The 22,797-nt window shown below is 43.6% G+C and overlaps 1 protein-coding gene across 1 annotated transcript in view; it reads left to right on the forward strand.

Annotated features, from left to right (window-relative positions):
• The window catches only part of Usp43 (ubiquitin specific peptidase 43), a 74,501-nt gene extending 51,932 nt beyond the window's left edge, over window positions 1-22,569 (forward strand). The window contains exons 12-14 of the mRNA XM_048797934.1: window positions 5,364-5,522; window positions 7,141-7,308; window positions 20,414-22,569. Coding sequence (XP_048653891.1) covers window positions 5,364-5,522; window positions 7,141-7,308; window positions 20,414-21,486 — 1,400 coding nt within the window. The 3' untranslated portion in view covers window positions 21,487-22,569. The remainder of the gene's footprint in view (window positions 1-5,363; window positions 5,523-7,140; window positions 7,309-20,413) is intronic.
• The last annotated feature ends 228 nt before the right edge of the window (window positions 22,570-22,797 follow it).

The raw sequence follows: 22,797 nt of genomic DNA on the forward strand, positions 1-22,797 counted from the left end.
ATCTTGAGGATCTTCTTCCTGATGATACCACGCTGCTGCCTAAATGGCAGAGCCCTGAGCCACTCAGCTTCCGACTCCATGGTTTCTGGCCTGCAGTGACGTCTAACATGAATAACCCCCAAACTGCAGAGGATGCTGTAATGAGCACCACTGTCTTCATTTTCGGGGAAGCACACCTTTTAGCAACTTCCTAAGAGGATGATGGGAGCATACATTTTGAGTCCCTGCATGTCAGAAAGCGCCTTTATTCCCACCCTTGATTGACAGTCTGGTTGGACATAGAATTCTAGATGGATGGTCGTTGTCCATCTTTGGTCAGGGGTGCATCATGAGAATGGAATGGAGGTCTCGGTGTCGAAATGGGTCAGACCAGTTTCATTTCTGTTTCTTTATCTGGGATCTATTTTTTTTCTTCCTGGAAGCTCTCTGGTTCTTTATCACCAGTGCTCTGGATTTTTGCAGGCTGACCGTCATGTGGGTGATTTCATTCTTTTCTGCTGGGCACTGATCTTCAGATCTAGAAATTTCCTTGTGTTCATTTTTTAAAAATTAAAATAAAAAAAATTAACACATAAAATTTATATATATTTTAGGGTATACCACGGGATGTTTTGAAATATATATATATGTGTTATATAGTGTGTTCAAATCAGGGAAAGCATATCTATCTCCTCAAACGTTCAATGTTTTTTTTGGATGGAAACAGTCAAAATCTTTTTTTGTAGTTTTTTGAAAATTACAGTACAATGTCATCATTGTACAATGTCACCCTAACTGCCCAACAGAGTGCCAAAACTTCTCATTCCTAACAATGACTTGAAACCCACTGATCACCCTTTCCCCAGCCCTCCTTCTCCAGTCTCTGGTAACCACTGTTCTATTCTAGGAGGTCAACTTTTTTAGATTCCACATGAGTGAGATCATGTGGTACTTGTCTTTGGGAATATATTCCGATGGCTCAAAAAAAAATCTAATGATGTTAAAAAAAAAAAAAAAAACCAAACCCACACACAACAAACAGTGTTGCTGTTAACCTTGACTCTTGTCCATTGGACTTCAAACCACTTTTATTGGTTTTCTGTGTCCTTCCAGAGTTTCTGGCAACAAGCAGATACACAGTCCTGAGCTCATTTCCCACGACTCTCTTTTAAACACAGGGTAGAATATGGTGTATGTAATTCTGTTCCTGGCTTTTTTCATTTAGTAATGTATCTTCAAGATATTTCCATATTGGTATATAGAGACTTAGGCCATTCTTGGTTTGAAACGATTGCTTAGTATTTCATGGTGTGCACGTACCATGGTTTATTTCACCAATCTTCTATTCATGGACATTTTGGTTGTTCCAAACTTTCACTATAATACAGTTGAGTATCCCTTATCTGAAATGCTTCAGACTAGAATTGCTTTGGAATTTTTTTTTTTTTTTTTTTTAAGATTTTGGAATATTTGCATTTTTGTAATGAGATATCTTGAGGGGAGAACTCATGTGAAAACACAAAATTCATTTATGTTTCATATATATCTTACATGCATATTCTGAAGGTAATTTTATACAATATTTTTAGTTTGCCTGCTTTTGGCTGGTGACCCATGACATGAAGTCAGGTGTGGAATTTTCCACTTGTCAACACTTAAAAATTTTTGGATTTTTGGAGCATTTGTGGATTTCGGATTTTTAGAGTAGTGATGCTCAACCTGTACTCAACGAATAACTCTGTGCATTGTATTACTTCATGTGTGTGTGGACATTCCCCGTCTATGGTAGGCAGAATAATGATGTCCCAAATATGTCCATGTCCTAAGGCTTAGAACCTGTGGATATGCTATTTTACCTGGCAAGGGGGGGGGGGGTCAAGGTGGTTGATCAGCTGACCTCAAGGTAAAGAGATGCACCTAGATACCTGTGTGAACCAAATGTAATCACTTTAAATGTGAAAGGGGAAGTAGAATGGTCCGTGATGCAGATGGGACTCCACCTCAACTGGCCATCAGTTGCTTTGAAGGTGGAAGGAGCCAGAAGCCAGGGAATGCAGGCAGCCTTGAGAAGCTGAAAAAATGAGAAAGCTCATTCTCCCTGAGAACCACTGGGAGGATGGCAGCCCTGCTGACACCTCGATTTTAGACCAGCGAGACCTGTTTTGTCTTCCTGGACTCCACAGTAATAAATCTGTGTTGTCATAAGGAACCGAGCATAGGCTAATTTGTTACAGAAACACTAGGAACACTCTCATGTTCACTCTTCCATCTCCTTGTCTCTTTTTGATGGACTCTGGGAGATTTCTTCAGCTTTGTCTTCTAACCACATTCTTGCATTTTTTTAAAAAACATGTTTTAGTTGTAGAGAGACACAATATCTTGATTTATTTATTTTGAGGTGGTGCTGAGGATTGAACCTCACAGTGCAAGGCAGCAAGTACTTTACCACTGAGTCTCAACCCCTGATCCTGCATTTTTTTTTTTTTTTTAAATGGCTGTCATGATTTAACTTCTTGTCCTGTTTCTTTGTTGAAGCATCCTGGTTTTTGTTTTTGGCCTCCACCTCACCCAGTCTTTGGCAGCACCCAAGACCCGTAGCTCTGAGCCTCTGGGGCTGCTGCCTACTGGTGCAGGCTCCCTTCCTGCCTCTCCCCGGAAGCAGCCCTCATCTGGGTTGAACTCCCTCAGCCCGGCTGGTGGAGTCCGCCACTCCATCTGTGTGCTGGGCTCTCAAAAATCTGAGCTGTCACTCTCTCTCCCAGTGTCTTTTGACATTGTGGCTTTGTTCCTTTCTGCTTTCCAGAAGCCTGGTCATTTCACCACATGTCAGAAATGGACATTTTCAGAAATCCACAATGCCTTCGTTTTCATTTTTAATGTGTGAGACAGTGGTGGGTCACTGTTCCTAGGCTTCAGAATTCACATAGCCTAAAAGGGTGGACGGTGAAAAGTCTGGATCCCATCTTTGTCCCTTCTCTGTCCCCTCCTCTGTCAAGGGTAACTACTTTTAATAATTTCTTCTCTATTCTTCATGCTTTCTTTATATAAATGCAGGCAATTGTGGGTCTATGGTCATTGATACTTAACTGTATTCCTTTTCTATATTTCCTCTCCATCCCCTAAGTTAAGTAAAAGTAGTATTTTTCTGTTTTTATACTTGGATTTTTTTTTTAGATCCTCTCTTAAAATATGTCTTGGAAGTCTTTATAGATTTACAGAAAGTTTCCGCATCTTCTTCTATAAATGTGCCAAATAGGTGTGTGAATTATGTTAAGTGTCCTGTTGATGGACTTTGGACTGGTTCATTCATATTCATTCATATTGCTATTACTAATATTGCTGTCCTGACACCTCAGGTAGATCATTTCCTACAGGTACAAGTTTGTAGGCAGGACCAGTTCTCAGAATTGGGTAGCTTGGTCAGTGTGGTTTTGTTTGCTTTTGTTTTGTGGGGTGCTGGGGGTCCAATGCAGGGCCTAGTGTATGCTAGGCAAGCACTGGATCTGCATTTTTGACAAATACTATCAAATTTCCCTGCACAGGGGGTTGTAGAACATTTTCACTCCTTTCAGCAGTAAGAGAATGCTTGTTTCCTTATAACCCTCCAGTAAAATGTACTATAAAACCTTTGGGTTTTTGCCAGTCTAGAGGGGGAAGTGAACAATACCAATTTCACACTCACACTGTGAGTGTGAGAGTGAGTTTGAGCCTCTTTTCATCTGTCTAAGGGTCCTTGTGGCTTCTTTTCTGTGAACTTTCTGTGCATATCCTTTGATTGTTTTTCAGATCGATTGGTGCAACAGTCCCCAACTTCTGCCAGTTGACTCTTCCAGTGGTCATATTGCCATGCAGAAGGTTTTTATGGTACTTTTTCTAGGTAGCCTACTTATCAATTGTTTCTTTTGTGACATTTGGATTTTGAGTCATTCACGAAAAACCTTTTTTACTCTAAGATTAAAAAGTATTTATCTTGTGTTTTCTACTAGCAATTTTAGATTTTTTACATTTAAATCTCCTGTTTGGAGTTCCATGATGCTCTGGAGAAAGAGAGAGAGAGATCCACTTCCCCAACCCCTAGAAGATACCAATTTGTACTAAGACTATCACTAATTGAAAAGTCCACTTAATTCCTTGCAATGCTATCAGATATTACATTTTTATGTTTGGGTCTATTTCTAAACTTTGAAATTTTTTTTTTTTTTTTTGTCTCATTGGCTTAAAGTCCCAACCTACAAATCCTGTCTTGATCTTTCTGGTGACTAGTCCCATCCTAAAGCTACGCAGGAGCTGTCATTTAGCATAGAAAAAGACACTATAACTTTTATGATTCCAAGGAGCAAACATCCTTACAATGTCACAGAAGCCATTTAAAGGTTTTAAGTCAAGAAGTAAGAGCATAACCTAGTGTACAAATGGAAATAGTTGCTCTGCTCTATGGAGAATGAGTAGGCAGCAGATCCCAACGAGACTAAAAGTTGAAATTACATTTAGGAGGATGTTTCTGGGGCTCAGGTGCACAACAGTATTGACTGGATATTGACAGAGTGTTCCCGACATGTTTTGGAAGTAGAATTAATAAGAATGACTTTTGGACTGGGTCTTCTGGGAAGACCAAAGAAGAACAAAGATGAATTCCGAGCTGCCTGGTCCAGATGGGTTTGCAGAGGTTAGTAAATTATAGGCCGTGGTTCATATTCTGTCCAGGGCCTGTGTTTGTCTAACCTACAAGTTTTATAACTCTATGAATGGAAAAAAAAGAAGAGCAAGAATATGTGGCAGAGAGTATATGTGGCTCTATGTGACCTGCAAAACTGGAACTATTTGCTTATCTAGTCCTTTACAGAAAAAGCTTGCTAACGTCCCGATCAGTGGGTTTTGTTATTGTTCACTGAAATATAAAGTGCAAGGAGAGGAATATTTTTTGGTCACTTGAGAGGTGGGGAGAATCATTTATCTTTCCTGAAATGTTTGATTCTAGTTCTTGTAGAAAAGACGTTGACCAAAGTCCCAACCGTGATTCTCATTTCCATTTATTGCATATTTAATTACAGATGTGCATTTTGAAATTTTTCAGAAGAAATGGGGTGAACATAGACTATATTGTGTGGCTACATAATATGGGGCTCCCTTTTATGGGAGATTTTGCCTGAGGGAGGGCTGCAGCATAAGGATTCAGCTTAGGCTGAGAAGTGCTCTTTATGTTTAAGAATTGGGAAGTATGACCTACTGATCTTTTCTGATTCCACAGAATTCATTTCTTGCCCCACGTGACTCTTTTTCTCATTCTGTTATAAGCATATCCATTTTTCAGCTATGACAGTGGAAAATGTCCTCCTGCCCTTTGGGGCCCTGATAATTGAGACTTGGGGTTTGGACCTTTGCAGCCTATTGCCGGAACTCTCTGGATGGCCAGTGGTACAGTTATGATGACAGCATGGTGGAACCCCTTCGAGAAGATGAGGTCAATACCCGAGGGGCTTACATCCTGTTTTATCAGAAGCGAAACAGCATCCCTCCCTGGTCCGCCAGCAGCTCCATGAGAGGTGAGTACAGCTGCTCGTTAGAAGGCATTTGGGAAGTCACTGTAAGAATTATGAAGGTGTTTGGTTGAGTATCCAAGACCAGGAAGATAGGCAGCTGCTATAAAAATTTGAGTCCCAGAGCCAGGTGTCATGACACATGCCTGTAATCCCAGAGACTTAGGAGGCTAAGGCTGGAGGATCACATGTTTGAGGCCAGCTTCCCACAATTTAATGATTTAAAATAAAACTAAAAAGAGTTGAGGATATAGCTCAGTGGTATAATGCCCCTGGGTTCAATCCTTAGTTAGAAAAAAAAAAAAGAGTCTGAACCCCATAGGCCAATAGCCCACTTCTCAAGATGTGGAATAAATATATTGTAAATCGAGAAAGGGGGAAAGAGAGTAAGTATTTATCTGCAGGACTTTTTTTTTTTTTTTTTTTTTTTTGTACTGGGGATTGAACTCGGGGGCACTCGACCACTGAGCCACCTCCCCAGCCCCATTTTGTATTTTATTTAGAGACACAATCTCACTGAGTTGCTTAGTGCTTCGCTTTTGCAGAGGCTGGCTTTGAACTCATGTTCTTCCTGCCTCAGCCTCCTGAGCCTCTGGGATTATAGGCGTGCACCACCACGCCCGGCTTGTATGCAGGATTTGTGATACTTGGGGGTGTGTGATTCCATTTTTCCTAATCTTGGTCATATCAAGCCAGATTAAACTGATGCCATGTAAACCTGATTAACCCTTAGAAAGGGAAGAGCTGTTAAAAGTGGTGCAGGGCCTTTCTAGAAAATGTAGCTGCTCAATGGCACCCCAACAATTCATTTGTTAGCCTTAAACTTGCTTGAGAGTCTAGGGGGGAAAAGTGCCAAAGCTGATCCTTTTATGTGACCTGTTCCACTTTGCAAAGTGGCCATCCTTATCTTTGGTTCAGGAGAATACTTAAATTAAAAAAAAAACAAACAAAAGTAATCTGATTTTCTAAATATTGTTGAAAAATGACCATATAAAACCAAGGGCCCTCAGCATGTCTGTGTAAACTCTAATGCAAGTCTTACTTCCATTTGTAGAAGGTAGACATTCAAAGAAGAATAAACACTTAGCATAACAAGAGATAACAAGATTTTCATACTTTTCAGCATAATAATGTCTCCTCCAGATCAAAGGGTAGATAGGCATTCTTCATTGCCCATTATAAAAGATTTGGTTTCCCTGAGGTTGGGGTATGCTCCTATAATGTAGCTATTATATGTTGACCTGTAGGAACTGGAGCCGTGGGTCCTGGGGGTAAAATGCATGTATTTCAATATTCATCAGTACATTTTTCTTTTTTTCTTTTTTGGTGCTAGTGATCAAACCTGGGGCTTTGGGCATGCCAGGCAACAGCTCTACCAACTGAATGACCTCCTCATCTGTACTTTGCTTTCTGCGACCAAATTCCTCTCTCTGAACTTGGTCACATGTATCCCCACCACTGGTTTCCCCTCTGGTCATTCACTTTTCTATCTGTAGTTCGGCTCTGGGTCCATGGGGTTCCAGGGCTGAGTGGTAGGATTGGGTATCTGGGCATAGCAAGCTCCCCCTGGGCCCCAAAGGGAGGCTTTGGGTCCAGCCTCCACATGTCTGTGCTTCCTCCACAGGCTCCACCAGCTCCTCCTTGTCTGACCACTGGCTCCTGAGGCTCGGGAGCAACAATGGCCACAGCACGAGGGGAAGTCTTTTGTCCTGGAGTTCTGCCCCCTGCCCGTCCCTGGCTCAGGTGCCTGACTCTCCTGTCCTCCCAAACAGCCTCTGCCACCAGGAAAAGGGTATGTGGGCTCAATTTTGCTGACTTTCTTTTCATTTTATGTAACAACCATTGTCCCTTCTCTTTATGACAGTGTCGACATGGCCTCAAGTAGACAGTGTTATGAGAGTTTTATTCATCTCTTTTTTTTTTAACATGGAGAAAAAGATTTTATTGTAACTGCTATGATGAATATTTTAGTCAGCACTTTCACCTCTTTGTTCATTTGTCAAATAGGATCTTCCACAACTTGTCTTTGCCTGCCTCTCACCTCCCATCCACAATCCTCCACCCAAAATACAGTGACCCTCCATTTCTCCAGGATGCATATTGGTCGATTCAACCAACCATGGATTGAAAATCTTTGGGGAAAAATTATGCTTGTACAAAACATGTACAGCATTTTATCTTGTCGTTGTTCACAAGAAAACATACTGCAGCATTTCTATAGCATTTACACTGTATTAGGCTTGATAATCTAGAGATGATTTAAAGTACTTGGGAGGATGTATATAGGTTACATGCAAATTCTTCACCATTTTACAAGGGTTTGAGCATTCAAGGATTTCATTATCTGCCGGGAGTCCTGAAACTAGTTCCCTGTGGAATGAATAGATGGCTCTAAATTCTTGCTCTGCTCCCATAGAACTTACTGTCCCACCTGGGGACAGTAACTAAGATGGCAATGTGATGTAAAGCAGAGATAAGAATAAACAATAAATAATCAAGAAATAAGATTTGGAGGCAAAAGTGAAAGAGATGCAGAATCCTGTTCCCTAGGGTCAGTGGGGAAGACCTTTCTCAGAAAGTGACATCGAGTCAGAGAGGGTGACTCACGTGGAATTCTGGGAGTTTGCTTTGGGAGCAAGCGTGGGGTGTTGTGCGGGGCAGAAGAAAGCAGAGCTGTGGTCAGAACAGAGTGAATGTGGAATTGGGAGGGATTGAAGGTGGACCGGAGCCAATCACGACAAACCTGTTGGACCTGATTCCAAAGGCAGTAAATTGGAGAGTTTTCCGCAGGGAAGAAATTGGTCCGGTTTATAGTGTTAAAAGTCTACTGTGCTGCTGTGTAAAGAATCCATGGAAGAAGGGCGAGATTGGAAGGAAGGAAGGAAGAGGCCCGTTAGGAGGCTTTTGTGAGAGAACAGTGGCTTGGACTGCTATTAGGGAAGGGAGGGCCAAGCTGTGGCTCTGTCTCGAAGTAGGGCTGGCAGGATTCATGGAGGATGGATGCAGGATCTAAGAGAATGACCCAGGGTGGCTCTTCAAGATATAATGAGGCTCTTGAAGATAAATAATGAGGTGAATAGTCACGTAGCCCATGAGATGGGAACGAGTTGGGTAGGAATAGAGTCAATTCTGGAGGGAAGTCCACTTCTTGGCAGGGTGATTTTTAGATTCCTCTAAGACATCCATATCAATGTAATAGCTTGAGAGTGGAGATAAGTATTTGAGAGTCATCAGCAAATGGATGGAATGGAAAGCCACACGGCTTGCTGAGCTCTCCTTGAGGAATAGCAGAGGTAGAAAGGAGTGGAGACTGAAGACCCAGCCTGGGAGTTCTGCCCCCACTCGGGGTCAAGCAAAGGTGGAGAGGTCAGCAGAGAAACCAAGATGGAGCAGCCAGCCACATGGGAAGCTAGCCAGGGAAGTATGGCTCCCAGGTGCGGAAGAGTGACTCTTGCTAAAGGAAGTGGCTGTGCCTAATACTTTTGGGAGGCTGGGTAGTGTGAGGATGGGCAAGTGGCCATCAGGATGGAGGGTCCCCTGAGATACGCTGAGAGCATGTGCTTTGGGTTGGAGGAAATGGAAGCCTGGCCGCAATGGGTGGAGAAGAGCCTGGGGTCCTGGAAGTGACAGCCAGCATGGGCCATCCCTCAGTGTGATCAAGGGGCCAGTTGCAGCAGAGCAGGGGGCTGACTGTGGTTTTTGTTTGTTTTCTTTGCCAGGTGGGAAGTAACAGAGCGTGTTAGCATTCAGGGGATGCAGTCTAGAATCCTAGTGCAGGACAACAAGGGTATCATTACAGAAACAAAGTCATTCAGAACTTTGTATCCGTGTGTGTGTGTGTCCATGTGTCTGTGTGTGTGCACGTGCGTGTGTTTCTTCAACCTCTGTGCTCCTTCAGCCCTAAAGTGGTCACATTACATTTTTAGTTTTCTTACTTTCTATCATCTCCTAATTTAGGTTTTTAATATAAGATTTCGATAGAAACATAATATATAGAGATCACACATGGAAATATTAAATATACACTTGTGATGAGTATACATTACTATATAAACAGCATATGCTTGTGTATTTTTACCTATTATATTTATAATATAACATGTATACCATATATATATACACACACACACACAGTGACGTACACTAATCACAAGTGTGCCTCTGATGAGTTATTATAAAATAAACATAGATATGTACCAGGTTAAGAAATAGAAAATTCTAGGGGCTGGGGATGTGGCTCAAGTGGTAGCGCGCTCGCCTGGCATGCGTGCGGCCCGGGTTCGATCCTCAGCACCACATACAAACAAAGATGTTGTGTCTGCCGAAAACTAAAAAATAAATATTTAAAAAAAAAAAAGATTAAAAAAAAAAAAGAAATAGAAAATTCTAGATCTCTTCTCCCCCGGCTCTCTCTGTCATTGCCGTTTCCTGCTTCTATGGAGGTAAGCCTTTATTCTGGCATCTGACACCATAGATCAATTTTTACCTGCATTTAAAACTTTGCAGAAATGGCTCCTTTTGTGTAACATTTTTTATTTGTGAGGTTTGTATGTTATGTATAGCAATAATTTTTTGTTTATTCTATCTGTAGCTAAAAACAACTCGGAGATACATACTTTTCTGCACAGAAGTTTCTCTGTATATATATGAGAGGAAGAGACTGTTGACTGTTGTCAATAAAAGAGCAAATACAGGGATGTGGAAAAAAAGTGCAGAGGGCAAGGTAGAAGAACCACCTCCTCCTGTAGGTTCACCGAGGGGCTGGAAGCCTCCACAGAAGCTAGCCTGCTGTTGGGACCTGGAGAAATATGGCCTGATTGTTAAGAGAAGAACCTTGAGTTATTACAGATGTATGGATTTTTGAGATATTTGTGGCTTCTCCGAAATCCCATGCATGTTTTACTGTGGAGCCTCCTTGGTGGACTAACTGGGCCCAAAGTGTCTGCTTCTTGGTAGATGGCACCATTGCATCCAAATTTCCCACATTGTAACAATAGGCCACATTTATTTATTCTATCATGATTCAATTTTGGGGTTGTTTTCAGATTGGAGCAAGTACGAACACAACAGCCTGCCTAAACTGGAAATTTGAAATCTGAAGTGTTCCAAAATCTGAAACTTCTTGAGTGCTGACTGATGCCCCAAGTGGAAAATTCCACACCATGAAATTTTTTCATGCACAGGATTATTTAAAATGTTCCATAAAATTACCTTTGGGTTGTGTGCATGAGGTATATATGATATACTAAAGAATTTCATGTGTACACTTGGGTCCATCCCCAAGATATCTCATTATATCTATCCACATATATTTCAAAATCTGAAAAAATTCAACATCTGAAAATCTTTTGGGCCCAGGCATTTTGGATAAGGGATACTTAGGATACTTAGCCTGTACTGCTCTGACTATATTTGTTCATGCCTGTTTTTGTTTTTCTTTTAAAAACCTTTTGGTGCTGAGGATTGAACCCAGGTTGTTTTGCCATTGAGTTACACCCCCAACTCTTTTTATTTATTTATTTTTTAAATTTTGAGACAGGGTCTTGATAAGTTGCTAAGTTGTTGAGGCAATCCTCCTGCCTCAGCCTCCTGAGTTGCTGATTGTTCATGTCTTTTGGTGCATATATGTCTGCATTTCTGTTGGGTGTATACTTAGGAGTGGAATCACTGGGACATAGTGTTTGCTTGCTACTTGTTTCTTTCTACTTTATGTTACCACTTTGTCAAGTACTCAACACAGTTCCTGGCATGTACCAGGCTCCTGTTACATTATTTATGAGTGAATAGATATGATAGAGTCTTCAAGCAACAAGATTATCATTGAATCCAACCCTCTGTTTTGTCATGGTTCATGTGTCATAGTTAGTTAATGTATTCCTCAGTATTTGGCATTCCGGCTGCCGCCTCTCACTACCCCTGCTAGGAGCATGCTCACACACTCTGGATTCGTCTGAGTTCCTCAGAGTCCCCTTCTGTGGCTTGCCCTGTCTGGGCATTTCTATTCCCTTTGTGTTTTCATGATTGCACACTGGGAGTAGTAGTGTCTGGAACACTCGAGAGGTGCTCTTCGCTGTCAGCACTACTTGTAACAAGCTCTTAAGTCATCTCAGCTCTGAGGAAGTGTGTTGCCTGGGGTCCTTTCTCATTGCCTCCAAGGATAAATGCATGTGACCCCCTCCCCATAAGGAAGCAATGACAAAGGGTGGCCCACCCCTGCAATGTGGGGCACAGCCCTAGCGACATAGACAGAGCTAGTGGAGGGACGGTAACTGTCCTGCAGCCTCCTGTAGGCATTTTAGTTCCATTACCCAAGTTAGCCTCCAAGTCCTTGGGAGAGATGAAATGACAGAAAGCTGAGATCCCGAAGGGAAAGTAACAAGCTCACCCCTAGAAAAATGACCCTGTTCCCCCTGGATGCCAGTCTTGGCTCTGAGGCTCTCAGATATCACTTTTGAATTAGGGTTTTCGACACTGCAAAATGTTTGTTTCCAATGGAAATTTCCCTTTGAATAAGATAGTGACAGATCTGAAACCTGTTTTGAGTCCTCAAAATGATTTTTTTTAAAAAAATCTAGTCTTTTTTCTCTTGTTATTAATACCCAACCTGAGCAAGACCTAAGTATCTAGCGCAGAGGTTTCCGACAGGGATTGGCCCTGCTTCCACTCTCCATCCACATGGATTTGGAGATGCAAGGGAGAGACTTTTTTTTTCTTTTTGAAATAGGGTCTCACTCTGTTGTCCAGGCTGGATTTGAACTCACAGACTCAAGTGATCCTCCTACCTCAGTCTCCTGAGTTAGCAGAGTCTCCAGACATGCACGGCTGTGCGAAATTGGAAGAGATCTTTTTTTTTTTTTTTTTAACTGTCAAAATTAGTAGGGGCAATGCCTGGCCTTGAGTCCTGGGGGTGGGGGAGGATACTGAGTGTCCTACAATGCCCAGAGATGGTCCTGTTCAGGAAACAGTTGCCCCTGCCACATGCCAGCAGTCCTCCATAGAGAAATCATCTGGGATTGTCGTCTTTCCGGGAGCTCTTGCTATGGGAATATTATAAAAAAGAAGGCATTTGAACGGAACTGAATGCATGTAAGTTTTATGACGCTGTCCCTTTATCAGGGCAGAGATGGGAGATGCTCTACAGGCACTAGAATACAAAAACATCTTACTTTTGCAATTATTAGGAAAACATGACCATGTGATACAGGGGTCCTTCCCAGAAGTCCCCTGTCAAGGGACCCTAGGGTTTAGGCCTCCCTGATTTTCTCTGTGGCTGTCACTGGGCCTCAAAGGTTTGGTTTTTCTCTTTTCCAGTTCTTTTCAGGTAGCATTTCATTTCCTCTTTGATCTAGACTTGATCTGAGAGTTTCAAGTGTTTAGGATTGTTTGGTCACTTTTTTATTCTTTATTTTGTAATTCGGTGTAATTCTTTATTTTGTAATTTTGTAATTATGATCCAAGAACGTGGTTTTCAAAAGTTGTTCCCTCTTTGCGATCCATTCCACGATTAGTATTTTGTCAACGTTCAATGTACAAATAAAACAACGTGCGTCGTCTACTTGAGGAATGTGAGCTTTGTATCCTAACTATGAAATTAGGCGAGTTGATCATTTATTTAGTTCCCTCTGTGTCTTTAGATTCAGCCTTCTCTAGGACGGCCTGACAGGAAGGAGATACATTGAAACCTTCCTGTATTTTTAATCATGTACTACTTGAATTTTTAATAATTTTTTTGCCTTAAATCATTAGCTGCTTCATTATTAGGTGTCTACAAGTTTGTGACTGTTGGGTCTTTTTTTTCTTATATACAAATTGTGCTTTTGAGCATTATATTGTTGCTCCTTTTCCTGCTTAATGTTTTTGACATTAAATGCTACTTTGTTCAGGATGGATCATCCTACCCCTTGGGTGGTAACCCTTTGCTCTTACTTTGTGAATGAACCTTCCTTTCTGAATTAGTTTAAAGTACTTCCTGGTCAGTTTTATGTTGTTGGACTTTTTGATTTGTTTGATGTCAACATATCAGAGTCAGTCTTGTTTCCTTGCTTGATTGTTTCCTTGTGGTGCTGGGGATGAAACCCAGGGCCTCACGCGTGCTAGGTAAATGCTCTGCCACTGAGCTGTACCCCAGCCCCAGCGTCTGTCTTATAATTGGAAATTCAGTCTGTTCCTACTCAGTGTAACAACTGCAAATTTTGATTTCATTCATTTAATTTAAAATTTTTTTAATTTTTTTTTCATTTTTTTCTTTCTCTTATTTTGGTTGATTGGATCATGTTGCTGCTTGATCCCTCTTCCCCTTGCTGATTTGGAAGTTCTGCCTGACTTTCCCCACCTTGTAATGTGCTGCTTTCTCAATATTTATAATTAGCCACATTTTCCTGCAATTCGATGGCATTCAATCTCATCTCTGCCTTCTCTCCCCGCCCCAATAAGGTGAGCAGATATAAAACTTCTGTTATTCTTCTTTTCCCTTTGAAATGTTTTCTTGTGTTCCCTCTGGTCTGTTTGGGGGAACAAGTCCCCTCAGACTCCCCAGGTTTTCATGAAATAGTGCTCTCTGTTCCAGACTGTTAACCAGCATTCCTGCCGGAACCACCCTGACTCAGCTTAAGGTGCTAGTCCCAGACATGGGCTTTCCCCATGTAGGGTGGATGGTTCATGGATCCACCGTACACGGTGGGTTTTCCCTTCATCACCCTCTGTCTTGAGGTCTTGGTCCTGCTTCCTTAGCGCTTGGTCAGAGCCCTCTTTCGGGCTGTGTTCTAAAGCCTTGCATAGACGCGGCTGCAGGAGGGCTGGGCTGGGGTGCTTTTTTTGCAGGCCTCTGTAGCTGGTTTTCCCACGGTCTCCCTGGCCCCAGGGTGGCAGGTGAGAAATACAAGCTGTTCTCTTTCATGTGTCACTTGTTCTTTCTGGCTGGAAAGAGTCTCTCTTTGACCTTGGAGTTCAGAAATTCTAGTAGCATATGCCTATCTAGATCTGAGGATGCCTTTCCTTCTACAAGACTCAACCTTTATTTAGGGACATTTTTTTTTTTTTTAAAGTTATCATCTCTCTTGCTTTTCAGATGCGTCAGTTTGCCTGCTGGGTCTTCTGGATCCATCTTCTCATTCTCCTGCTCTTTCTCTACTACTTCTTTGTCATTTGGCTCTTGCACTGTGAGATCTTTCTTTTCCATTTCTTCCTGGTCATTCATCGGAGGCTCGACCGTGATCCTGCACCCCTTCATTGATTGAATTTTTAAATCTCCAAGGTCACGTTTTTCCGACCCTGGTGTTCCTACTTGAATCGGATTGAAGTTCATCGGTTGTTTTCAGTTGTGTCTGTTTCCTCCGGTGGCTTATTTTATGAGCAGCCTGTTCTAACTGTGTTCTGTTTTTTCTCCGTCACTGATTGCTGGACTCTGTGCATATGTGGTGTTGTTTTCTGTTTCTGCCCCACAAGGCTCTGCCCCGCCCTCTTTGGGATGGCGGAGATTCTTGGAGTGTTGGAAGGGGCGGGAACTTGGCTCCCAAAGGCTGGTGGCCTGCCTGCTGGTCTTTCTTCTTCCAGCCTCATACTGGTGGCTCAATTTTTTTTTTTTGAACCAGGGATTGAACCCAGGGGTGCTCAACCACTGAACCTGACCTTCTTTTGAATTATATTTAGAGACAGGGTCTTGCTGACTTACTTAGGGCCTCTCTAAGTGGCTGAGGCTGGCTTTGAACTTACTCCTGCCTCAGCCTCCCGAGCCACTGGGATTATAAGTGTGCACCACCATGCCCGTCCTGGTGGCTCGATTTTTGTGACAGAGACATCTCCGCTTATCTGTGTAACTCCATCCTACCTTTTACAGGAGTGGAAGGAAGTTTGGGGTTAGATTTGCCCTGGGTTGCACTCCAACTTCCATGCACAAATGAAAAGGAACTTGGAAGGAAATTGTAAAGATCACAAATAAAATAAAAACCAACAAACCTAGTGACAGAGAGTTCCTGTAATTTTTTTTTTAAACTCGGGGGCACTCAACCACTGAGCCACATCCCCAGCCCTATTTTGTATTTTATTGAGAGACAGGGTCTCACTGAGTTGCTTAGCACCCTGATTTTGCTGAGGCTGGCTTTGAACTTGTGATCCTCCTGCCTCAGCCTCCTGAGCTGCTGGGATTACAGGCATGCGCCACCACACCCATCCTATAACTGTTTTTGACACCAAAGCCAGAGATAGTGATATCTCCAAATATAGACTGGAGCTAAAAGAATATGAGTCCAGCCGTAGCAACTTAGCAAGACCCTGTCTCAAAATTAAAAACTAAAAAGGACTGGGGATGTAGTTTGGTGATAGAGTGCCCTGGGCTTAACCCCCAGTTCAGGGTGGGTGTAGGGGAGAAGAAGTTAGGGATCCCTAATGGGTGCCCTTTGGTTCTACTTCCAGCTATACTTGTCTCTATGCTGCTTCCCTGACCCACTGAGCTTGCCTCTGCCTCAGGGCCTTTGCACTCACTGCTCCCTCTGCCTGGATCCTCTTTTCCCAGATCTCCATGTGTCTCCTCCTTCCCTCTTTTAGGTCTCCCCTCCAATCTCACTCCTCACCCACTCGCCACCCTTGTTACCCTACCTCATTCTCCATTGCAGCACTTCCCACGACACTACTTTAAGTCATACATTTTTGCTTTCTGTCCAACCCTCTAAGGACAGGAACGTCATCTTTCTTTCCCCTCAGCAGTATCCCCAGAACTGAAAACCATCCCTGGCACACAGTAAGCGCTCATGAGATGTTTTTTGAATGCATCACTGGACGGATGGAGGAGGCACAGTGGAAGTCCTTAGAGAGACTGAAAGCATTTGACCTGTCATCATGGCCTAAGGATGGGGAGAGGAGGTTCCCCCAGGGAATGTGAGCTCAGACTGCTGCCTCACTTTGCAGGCCAAGGGTGGAAAGTCACAGAAGAATCCAGGTGACCACACACAGACAGGGGCAGAGGTGGCCTTTCTTGGAGCAGCCTTTGACAGCTCCAGAGCTGCCGTGGGGGGTTCAGGCTGTGCCGTCCTCTGCTCCTGCACCCTCTGTGTGCATGGGGCTCTGAGGGGCCCCAGGGAGCTCAGTCTGTAGACAATGGAGCTTCTATAACCTTCAGGAAGATTGAACTGTTTATATCCTTAAAGCAGCTTAAGACTTAAGACTGCCCTGATTCTCAGGCCAGACAGGCTGGAAATAACCAAATCCACAGGCTTGGGGAGGGGATGGGGTGGAGTGGGTGAGAGTCAGAGCTCAGGTTTCCCAGAGCACCATCCCTCCCTTTAGCTGCCAGCCTCCAGAAGGCCCATCTCCCCAGGGGACTTCAGGACACGCGTCCACCCCAGCTAAGAAGTGGGAGCCCGCCCCAGCGTGGGTCCTCTCTGGTTCCCATCCCTCCCTGTGCTGCCCAGATCCTGTTATAATAGTACAATAAATAGAATGGAAGGAAACCAAGGTGGGGTGCTCCTTCACCGCCTGGAAGAGGAGAAGCGATTCTGTAGGCAGATTCCTCGGGCTCCCGTGGTCCCTGAGCCATGTAGGGCAGGCGTTGATGTCAGCCCTGGCCTGGGGCCCTTTCATACCAGGAAGAAGGGAAGGACAGCTATTTAGGGCAGCTGCCAAGTCCCCTAGCCACCTGCCAGGGCTCCAGGCGATGTTCTCACATTGTGAAAGGCGGAAAGTCGCAGCTGTGTCCTCTCACAAAGCTCCCCTTTCTGCTCTTCCCACGGCTGTGTAAGAGGGGAGAAAAAAAAAAAAAAGAAAAGAAAAGTTCACATCCTACATCTCGGGCTCCACAACAATTTTTTTTTTTTAATCTTTCTGGAGGTCTGGGAATTTAATGATGGAGCACCAAGGTCAATCCAAACTGAAATGACAAAGTATTTGGGGTGAAATCATGTCTATTCTTGGCTAATGTTAAAGAAATGCTTTTGCTTTTATTTTATTGTTTTCAAAATCTATCAAAAATGGTCTAAGAAAAACCCGACAGGTAAGACTCCTAGGGGAAACCTCTGAGATGCATTCTAGCTCCTCCTGGGGTTAGTAATGAGCTTCTCCTTCTTCCGTCTCTCCAGCCATTTCTTTTTTTCTGTTTCCTTTTTTGGTAATCAGGGATTGAACTCAGGGGCGCTTGACTGCTGAGCGACATCCCCAGTCTTTTTCAAATTTTTTTTTTTTTTTTTTTTTTAATTTTGAGACAGGGTCTCACTCGCTTAGGGCCTCTCTAAGTTGCTGGGGCTGGCTTTGAACTTGCAATCCTCCCACGTCAGTCTCCCTCATAGCCGGGATTAAAGGCATGGGTCTCCGCGCCCGACGGCTCTCTGATCATTTCGTCTTGGGCTGCGGGGTCGGTGGGCAGTTGGCTTCCTCCACCTGTATTCACCGTGACCCTGTGGTTCCCTCTGAGCTGTTACCTGTGCCCCTGTAAGTGTCAGGTGTGGGCATGTGAAGACATCCAAACATGGATGCGGAGACAGATTCCAGGAACAAGGTGTGGCAGGACTGTAGGACTGACTGCTCGGTGACAGGACCCTTCCCATGAAGCACACTGAGTTGACAGGCTGGTTGGGCTACCGATGGGCGGAGCGGGGGTGGGGGGGGGGCTTTTTGTGGTCATGGTGCGTGTTTGCTTTTGGAGATGTTCTCTGCTGAGTCCATTTGGGCTGCTCCATCAGTACACCATAGGCTGGGGCTTAACAGCAACAGAAATTTATTCCTTGTGGATCTGTAGCCTGGAAGTCTGAGATCAGGTACCAACCTGGTCAGTTCTGGTGAGGGCCTCTTCCAATTTGCGGTTGGCTTCTTGTCGTATCCAGATCCGGCAGAAAGAGATCTAATTAGCTCTTTCCTTTCTCCCCTTTGTAGTACTGGGGGGTTGAACCCAAGGGTGCTGTACTACTAAACTATCCCCGGTTCTTTTTTTTTTTTTTTTTTTTAATTTTAAGACAGGGTCTCACTAAATTGCCTAGGATGGCCTCCTACTTGCAATTCTCTAATTTCCATCTCCCAAGTTGCTAAGATTGCAGGCTAGCTCTTTCTTATCTTTTCCTTTTCTTTTAAAAAAATTTTTTTTTCTTTTTTGGTATACAGGTGAACCCAGGGGCACTTTTACCACTGAGCTATACCCCCAGCCCTTTTTATTTTGAGACAAGGGTTTTGTTCAGTTGCTGAGGCTGGCCTCAAACTTGTGATCCTCCTGCTTCAGCCTCCTGAGTTGCTGGAATTTCAGGTGTGCACCATCAAGCCAGATTAGCTCTTTCTTATCTTTTCTTTAAGGGTGCTATTCCAAGAGCCCTCCTTTCGTCATCTAATCACCTCCTGAAGGCCCCACGTTCTTATATCATCATCACCTTGTGGCATAGGGTTTCCACATGAGAATTTTTTTTGGAGGGACTCAAACCGTTAGTCTGTAACACCATCATCCATGATGAAGCAGCACATTGGTAGTGGCCGGCTGTGGGTGAAAGGCTTGACTGACAACCTTTTCTCAATGCACTTGACTCTCCTTGTGCCATGTGGATTTTATGTTTCACTTGATTTCTTTCTCAGCGATTGCAGGCATCATGTAAATCAAGACATTTTGATGGTACAGTGACGGATGACTGGGAATTTCTTAAGAAAAAATATACAGTGTTGGTTCTATATATGTTCCCTGTAGAAATGCTGGTATTTGGGAAAGAATAAAGAAGACAATCAGTTATACACAGCACCCTAAAGCTCTGCCTCACCTTGTTATTTGCAGTGTCTGTTTCTTATCCTTGCTTGGTATGTTTTTTACCTGCACGTGTAATACATAAGCACCTATGTATATTTTTGCAAGTTGGATTATGCTGGCTTTTAAAGACTATTTCTTACTTAACATTGCTTCAAAAATGTCTTCACAGCTATATACAGATATTGCAAAATACAACACAGTGCTGATAAAATTAAACACAGATTTAAAAAAAAAAAAAAATCCTTTTTAGCCCAGAGTGGGATATCTGAGATTCTTGCATTTGAAAGGTACAAGTACCTAATTTGACCTGAAAAGGCAGAGACATGTGCTGAGCATTTCTGTTTCATGGGCGCATTTGAGGATGGATGGAAAGGATGTTAAATCTTAGTGCTGGTTGCCTCTAAGACTGTACTTTATCAGGACCCTCTTCTGCCAGGGACATGATGCAGCTGGCCCTCCAGATTATTGGGTTTCATTCAGTCAGTAGATTCAATCAGCTGTGGATTGAAAATAACTTTTTAAACAATTTGTCTCTAGTTGGGTGTGGTGACGCATGCCTGTAATTCCTGTGGCTCAGGAGACTGTGGCAGGAGGATCACAAGTTCAAAGTGAGCCTTAACAACTTAGTGAGACCCTAAACAACTCAGTGAGACCCTGTCTGTAAATAAAATACAAAAAAAAAAAAAAAAGGGCTAGGAGTGTGCTCAATGGTTAAGCACCCCTGGGTTCAATCCCCGGTACCAAAAAAAAAAAAAAAAGGTTTTTGTCTCTATTGAACAGGTCATGTACAGACAAATTTTTCTTATTATGACTCCCTAAATGATAGAGCATTTATATGACATTTACATTGTATTAGATATTATAAGTAATCTAGAGATGATTTAAAGTATATGGGAGGATGCTCCTGGGTTATATGCAAACACCAAAATAATGTGCTGTTTCGTAGAAGGGATTGAACATCTGTAGGTTTTGCAGAAGGTCCTGGAAGTAATCCCAGGCTTTCTCTGTGGCTTCAAAGGTGTGGATAGATTCCGTGGAACCGTGTATGAAACCATTGGCCTTCCCTGAGGGGAGGAACCCTGTGTGTCTTGCTCACTGCTGTCTCCCTAGTGCCTTGTCCAGCACCTGGGGCTTCAGAGGTGTTCTCGGAGGGTTATTTGGGCACTCATGGTCTTGGTGTCTCTTTCAGGTGGACTGGAGTCCAGCTCTTTGGTTCGAGGTGTTCCTGGCAGAAGCATCAGCATGAAGGTGCCCACCCCTTCTCGAGCCAAGCAGGGGCCCTTCAAGACCATGCCTCTCCGCTGGTCCTTGGGCCCCAGGGAGAAACGCCCTGGCCCATCTGTCGAGCTGGTGGAGTACTTGGAGTCCAGACGAAGACCTCGATCCACCAGCCAGTCCATCGTGCCGCTGCTGACGGGCGCTGCTGGGGGGGAAGAAAAATCAGCGTCACCAAGGTCAAACGTCACCCTTTCTGCTAAAGGTGAAGACAGTGGCCGAGCCAGTGGGAGAGGACTAGCTGAGGCGCCTTGTCCCTCAGGCCACCCCAACCACCATCCTGCCCCTGGATTCTCCGATGGTCTTAACACAGCCAGGACACTAAAGGAAAATGCAAGCCAGGATATCAGACTTCCCAAAAAGTTTGACCTGCCCCTCACTGTGACGCCCTCAATTAACAATGAGAAAGTGTCCCGCGCAGAGGGCCAGAAGACCATGAACTGGAAGGGAAGTGGCCAGGTGAGAAGCCAGAGCAGCCCACCCTCTCCCTCTGTAGGATTGTTTAGGAACAGTAAGGACAGTGGCCAAGGCACCTTGCCCAAGATGAGGGCCACTGGGGAGGAAAGGTCCTCTGAGAAAGACAGACTCCCGCAGGGCACGTTCACCCTCCTGAGGTCTATGTTTTGGAAGAAGGGAAATAGGAAGACTGACAGGACTGGGGGCTCCCCACCGCTACCCCCAGTCTCCCACGGGAGTGGCAGGCTGAGCCCTGCTGTGGACAAGCAGGCTCAGAGCCCTTCTCCTGCCCTGAGGATGCAGGACAGCCTGGCCAGGGGCCTGGGCAGCTACCTCGAGAGGGACGTCCGATCGGCGCCTAGCTCTCTCCACCTCCCTCGCAAAGCCACCAGGCCCCCGAGAACCAATGCCACTGGCACCGCACAGAGGAGCATTCTTGGGGATCAGACTTCTTATGGCACCTTGCAAAAGGTGAAATACCATACTCTCTCTTTAGGTCGGAAAAAAACTTTACCAGAATCTAGCTTCTGATGGAATATTTCAGTATTGCATGAAACTGGTTTTCTTGGGACTTTGCACTGAGCATATATCTGTAGGCAGCCTGTGTTCAGAGTGGGCTTTTAGGAATCCAGTTGTCTTGTGATCTCTGAAAAAGAAATTCTTTTTTTTTTTTAAGTTGCCATAACAACTCCTAGCACCTCATATCCAAATGCCCTACTGTATGGCTGGTTGCTTTGATGTCTTCTGGCCACTAGAGGATGCTGTTGGGCTAACATTACCGTGTCCATGCAAGAACTGGTATTTCCTTTAAAATAAAATTCCAGGGCCTGAGGAACTGTGTTACAAAGAATCCTCTGTGTCTGGTCAAATCTTGTCAGTGGTTTTCCCTTCTCCTTTCTTTTCTATTTTGAAATAGTGAACTTCCAAGGAAAATTGTTTCCTTTGAGTGCTTCTCTGGGATAAGTGTTAAAGATGTTGAAAAAGAGAGAAAAAAGTGATCATGATAATAAAGCAAGATTCTAGGAGGGATGGAAGAGAGATGATTGATATTTTAGAAGAGTATTTAATATATAATGAAATAATTGTATTAAAGTTTTTCAAGGTATTTTAAAAATGTAACTATTTTGATACCAGGAAAAAAAAAGGAAGTTTTTTTTTTTAAGTATGAGATCTATGTACAATTTTAATAAAATTGTGTCGGTGAAACATGCAAATGGATTTCTGAATTATTCAAATTTGATAAAGGACTTCGTTTCTTTCCTGCTGCATAAACTTGTCTCATTGCTGTGTCTATTAGAAAGTTGTTACTTGAGTTCTTTCTGAAAAATTAAAAGTGCTAGTAATTAAAAGGATGTGCTCTTTTCTAAAGAAGTAGAGCTCTCGGGATGCTTGCTGTCTTTGGGGGGACTTGTACTTGCCGGTATCTGAGAGTCTGGGCCTGCCTCAATGAACCATGTGTTCTCTAAAGCTTTGCACATTTTTAGTAGCTATTTTTCAAATATCCTATCATTTCTAAGAAGCTGCTAACCCTGGGGGCTCCATAAAAAGGACAACTCATCTTGCTTTTTTTTAATATTTATTTTTTAGTTGTAGTTGGACACAATACATTTATTTTCCTTATTTTTATGTGGTGCTGAGGATAGAACCTAGGGCCTTGCATGTGCTAGGCGAGCGGTCCGCCGCTGAGCCACAACCCCAGCCCCAAAGACGACTCATCTTTCATCTGAGCAACAGGACAGAAAGATCCGGAGAGAATAGAAGAAGCAGAAGTTCCAGCCTCCTGACACCAGAGGGCGCTGGGTATTCCTGTAGGCCTGTGTGTTTGCATTCTGCAGGAAGTCC

The sequence above is a fragment of the Marmota marmota genome, unplaced genomic scaffold (genome assembly GCF_001458135.2).
Source record: "Marmota marmota marmota unplaced genomic scaffold, marMar, whole genome shotgun sequence".
Lineage (NCBI taxonomy): Eukaryota > Metazoa > Chordata > Mammalia > Rodentia > Sciuridae > Marmota > Marmota marmota.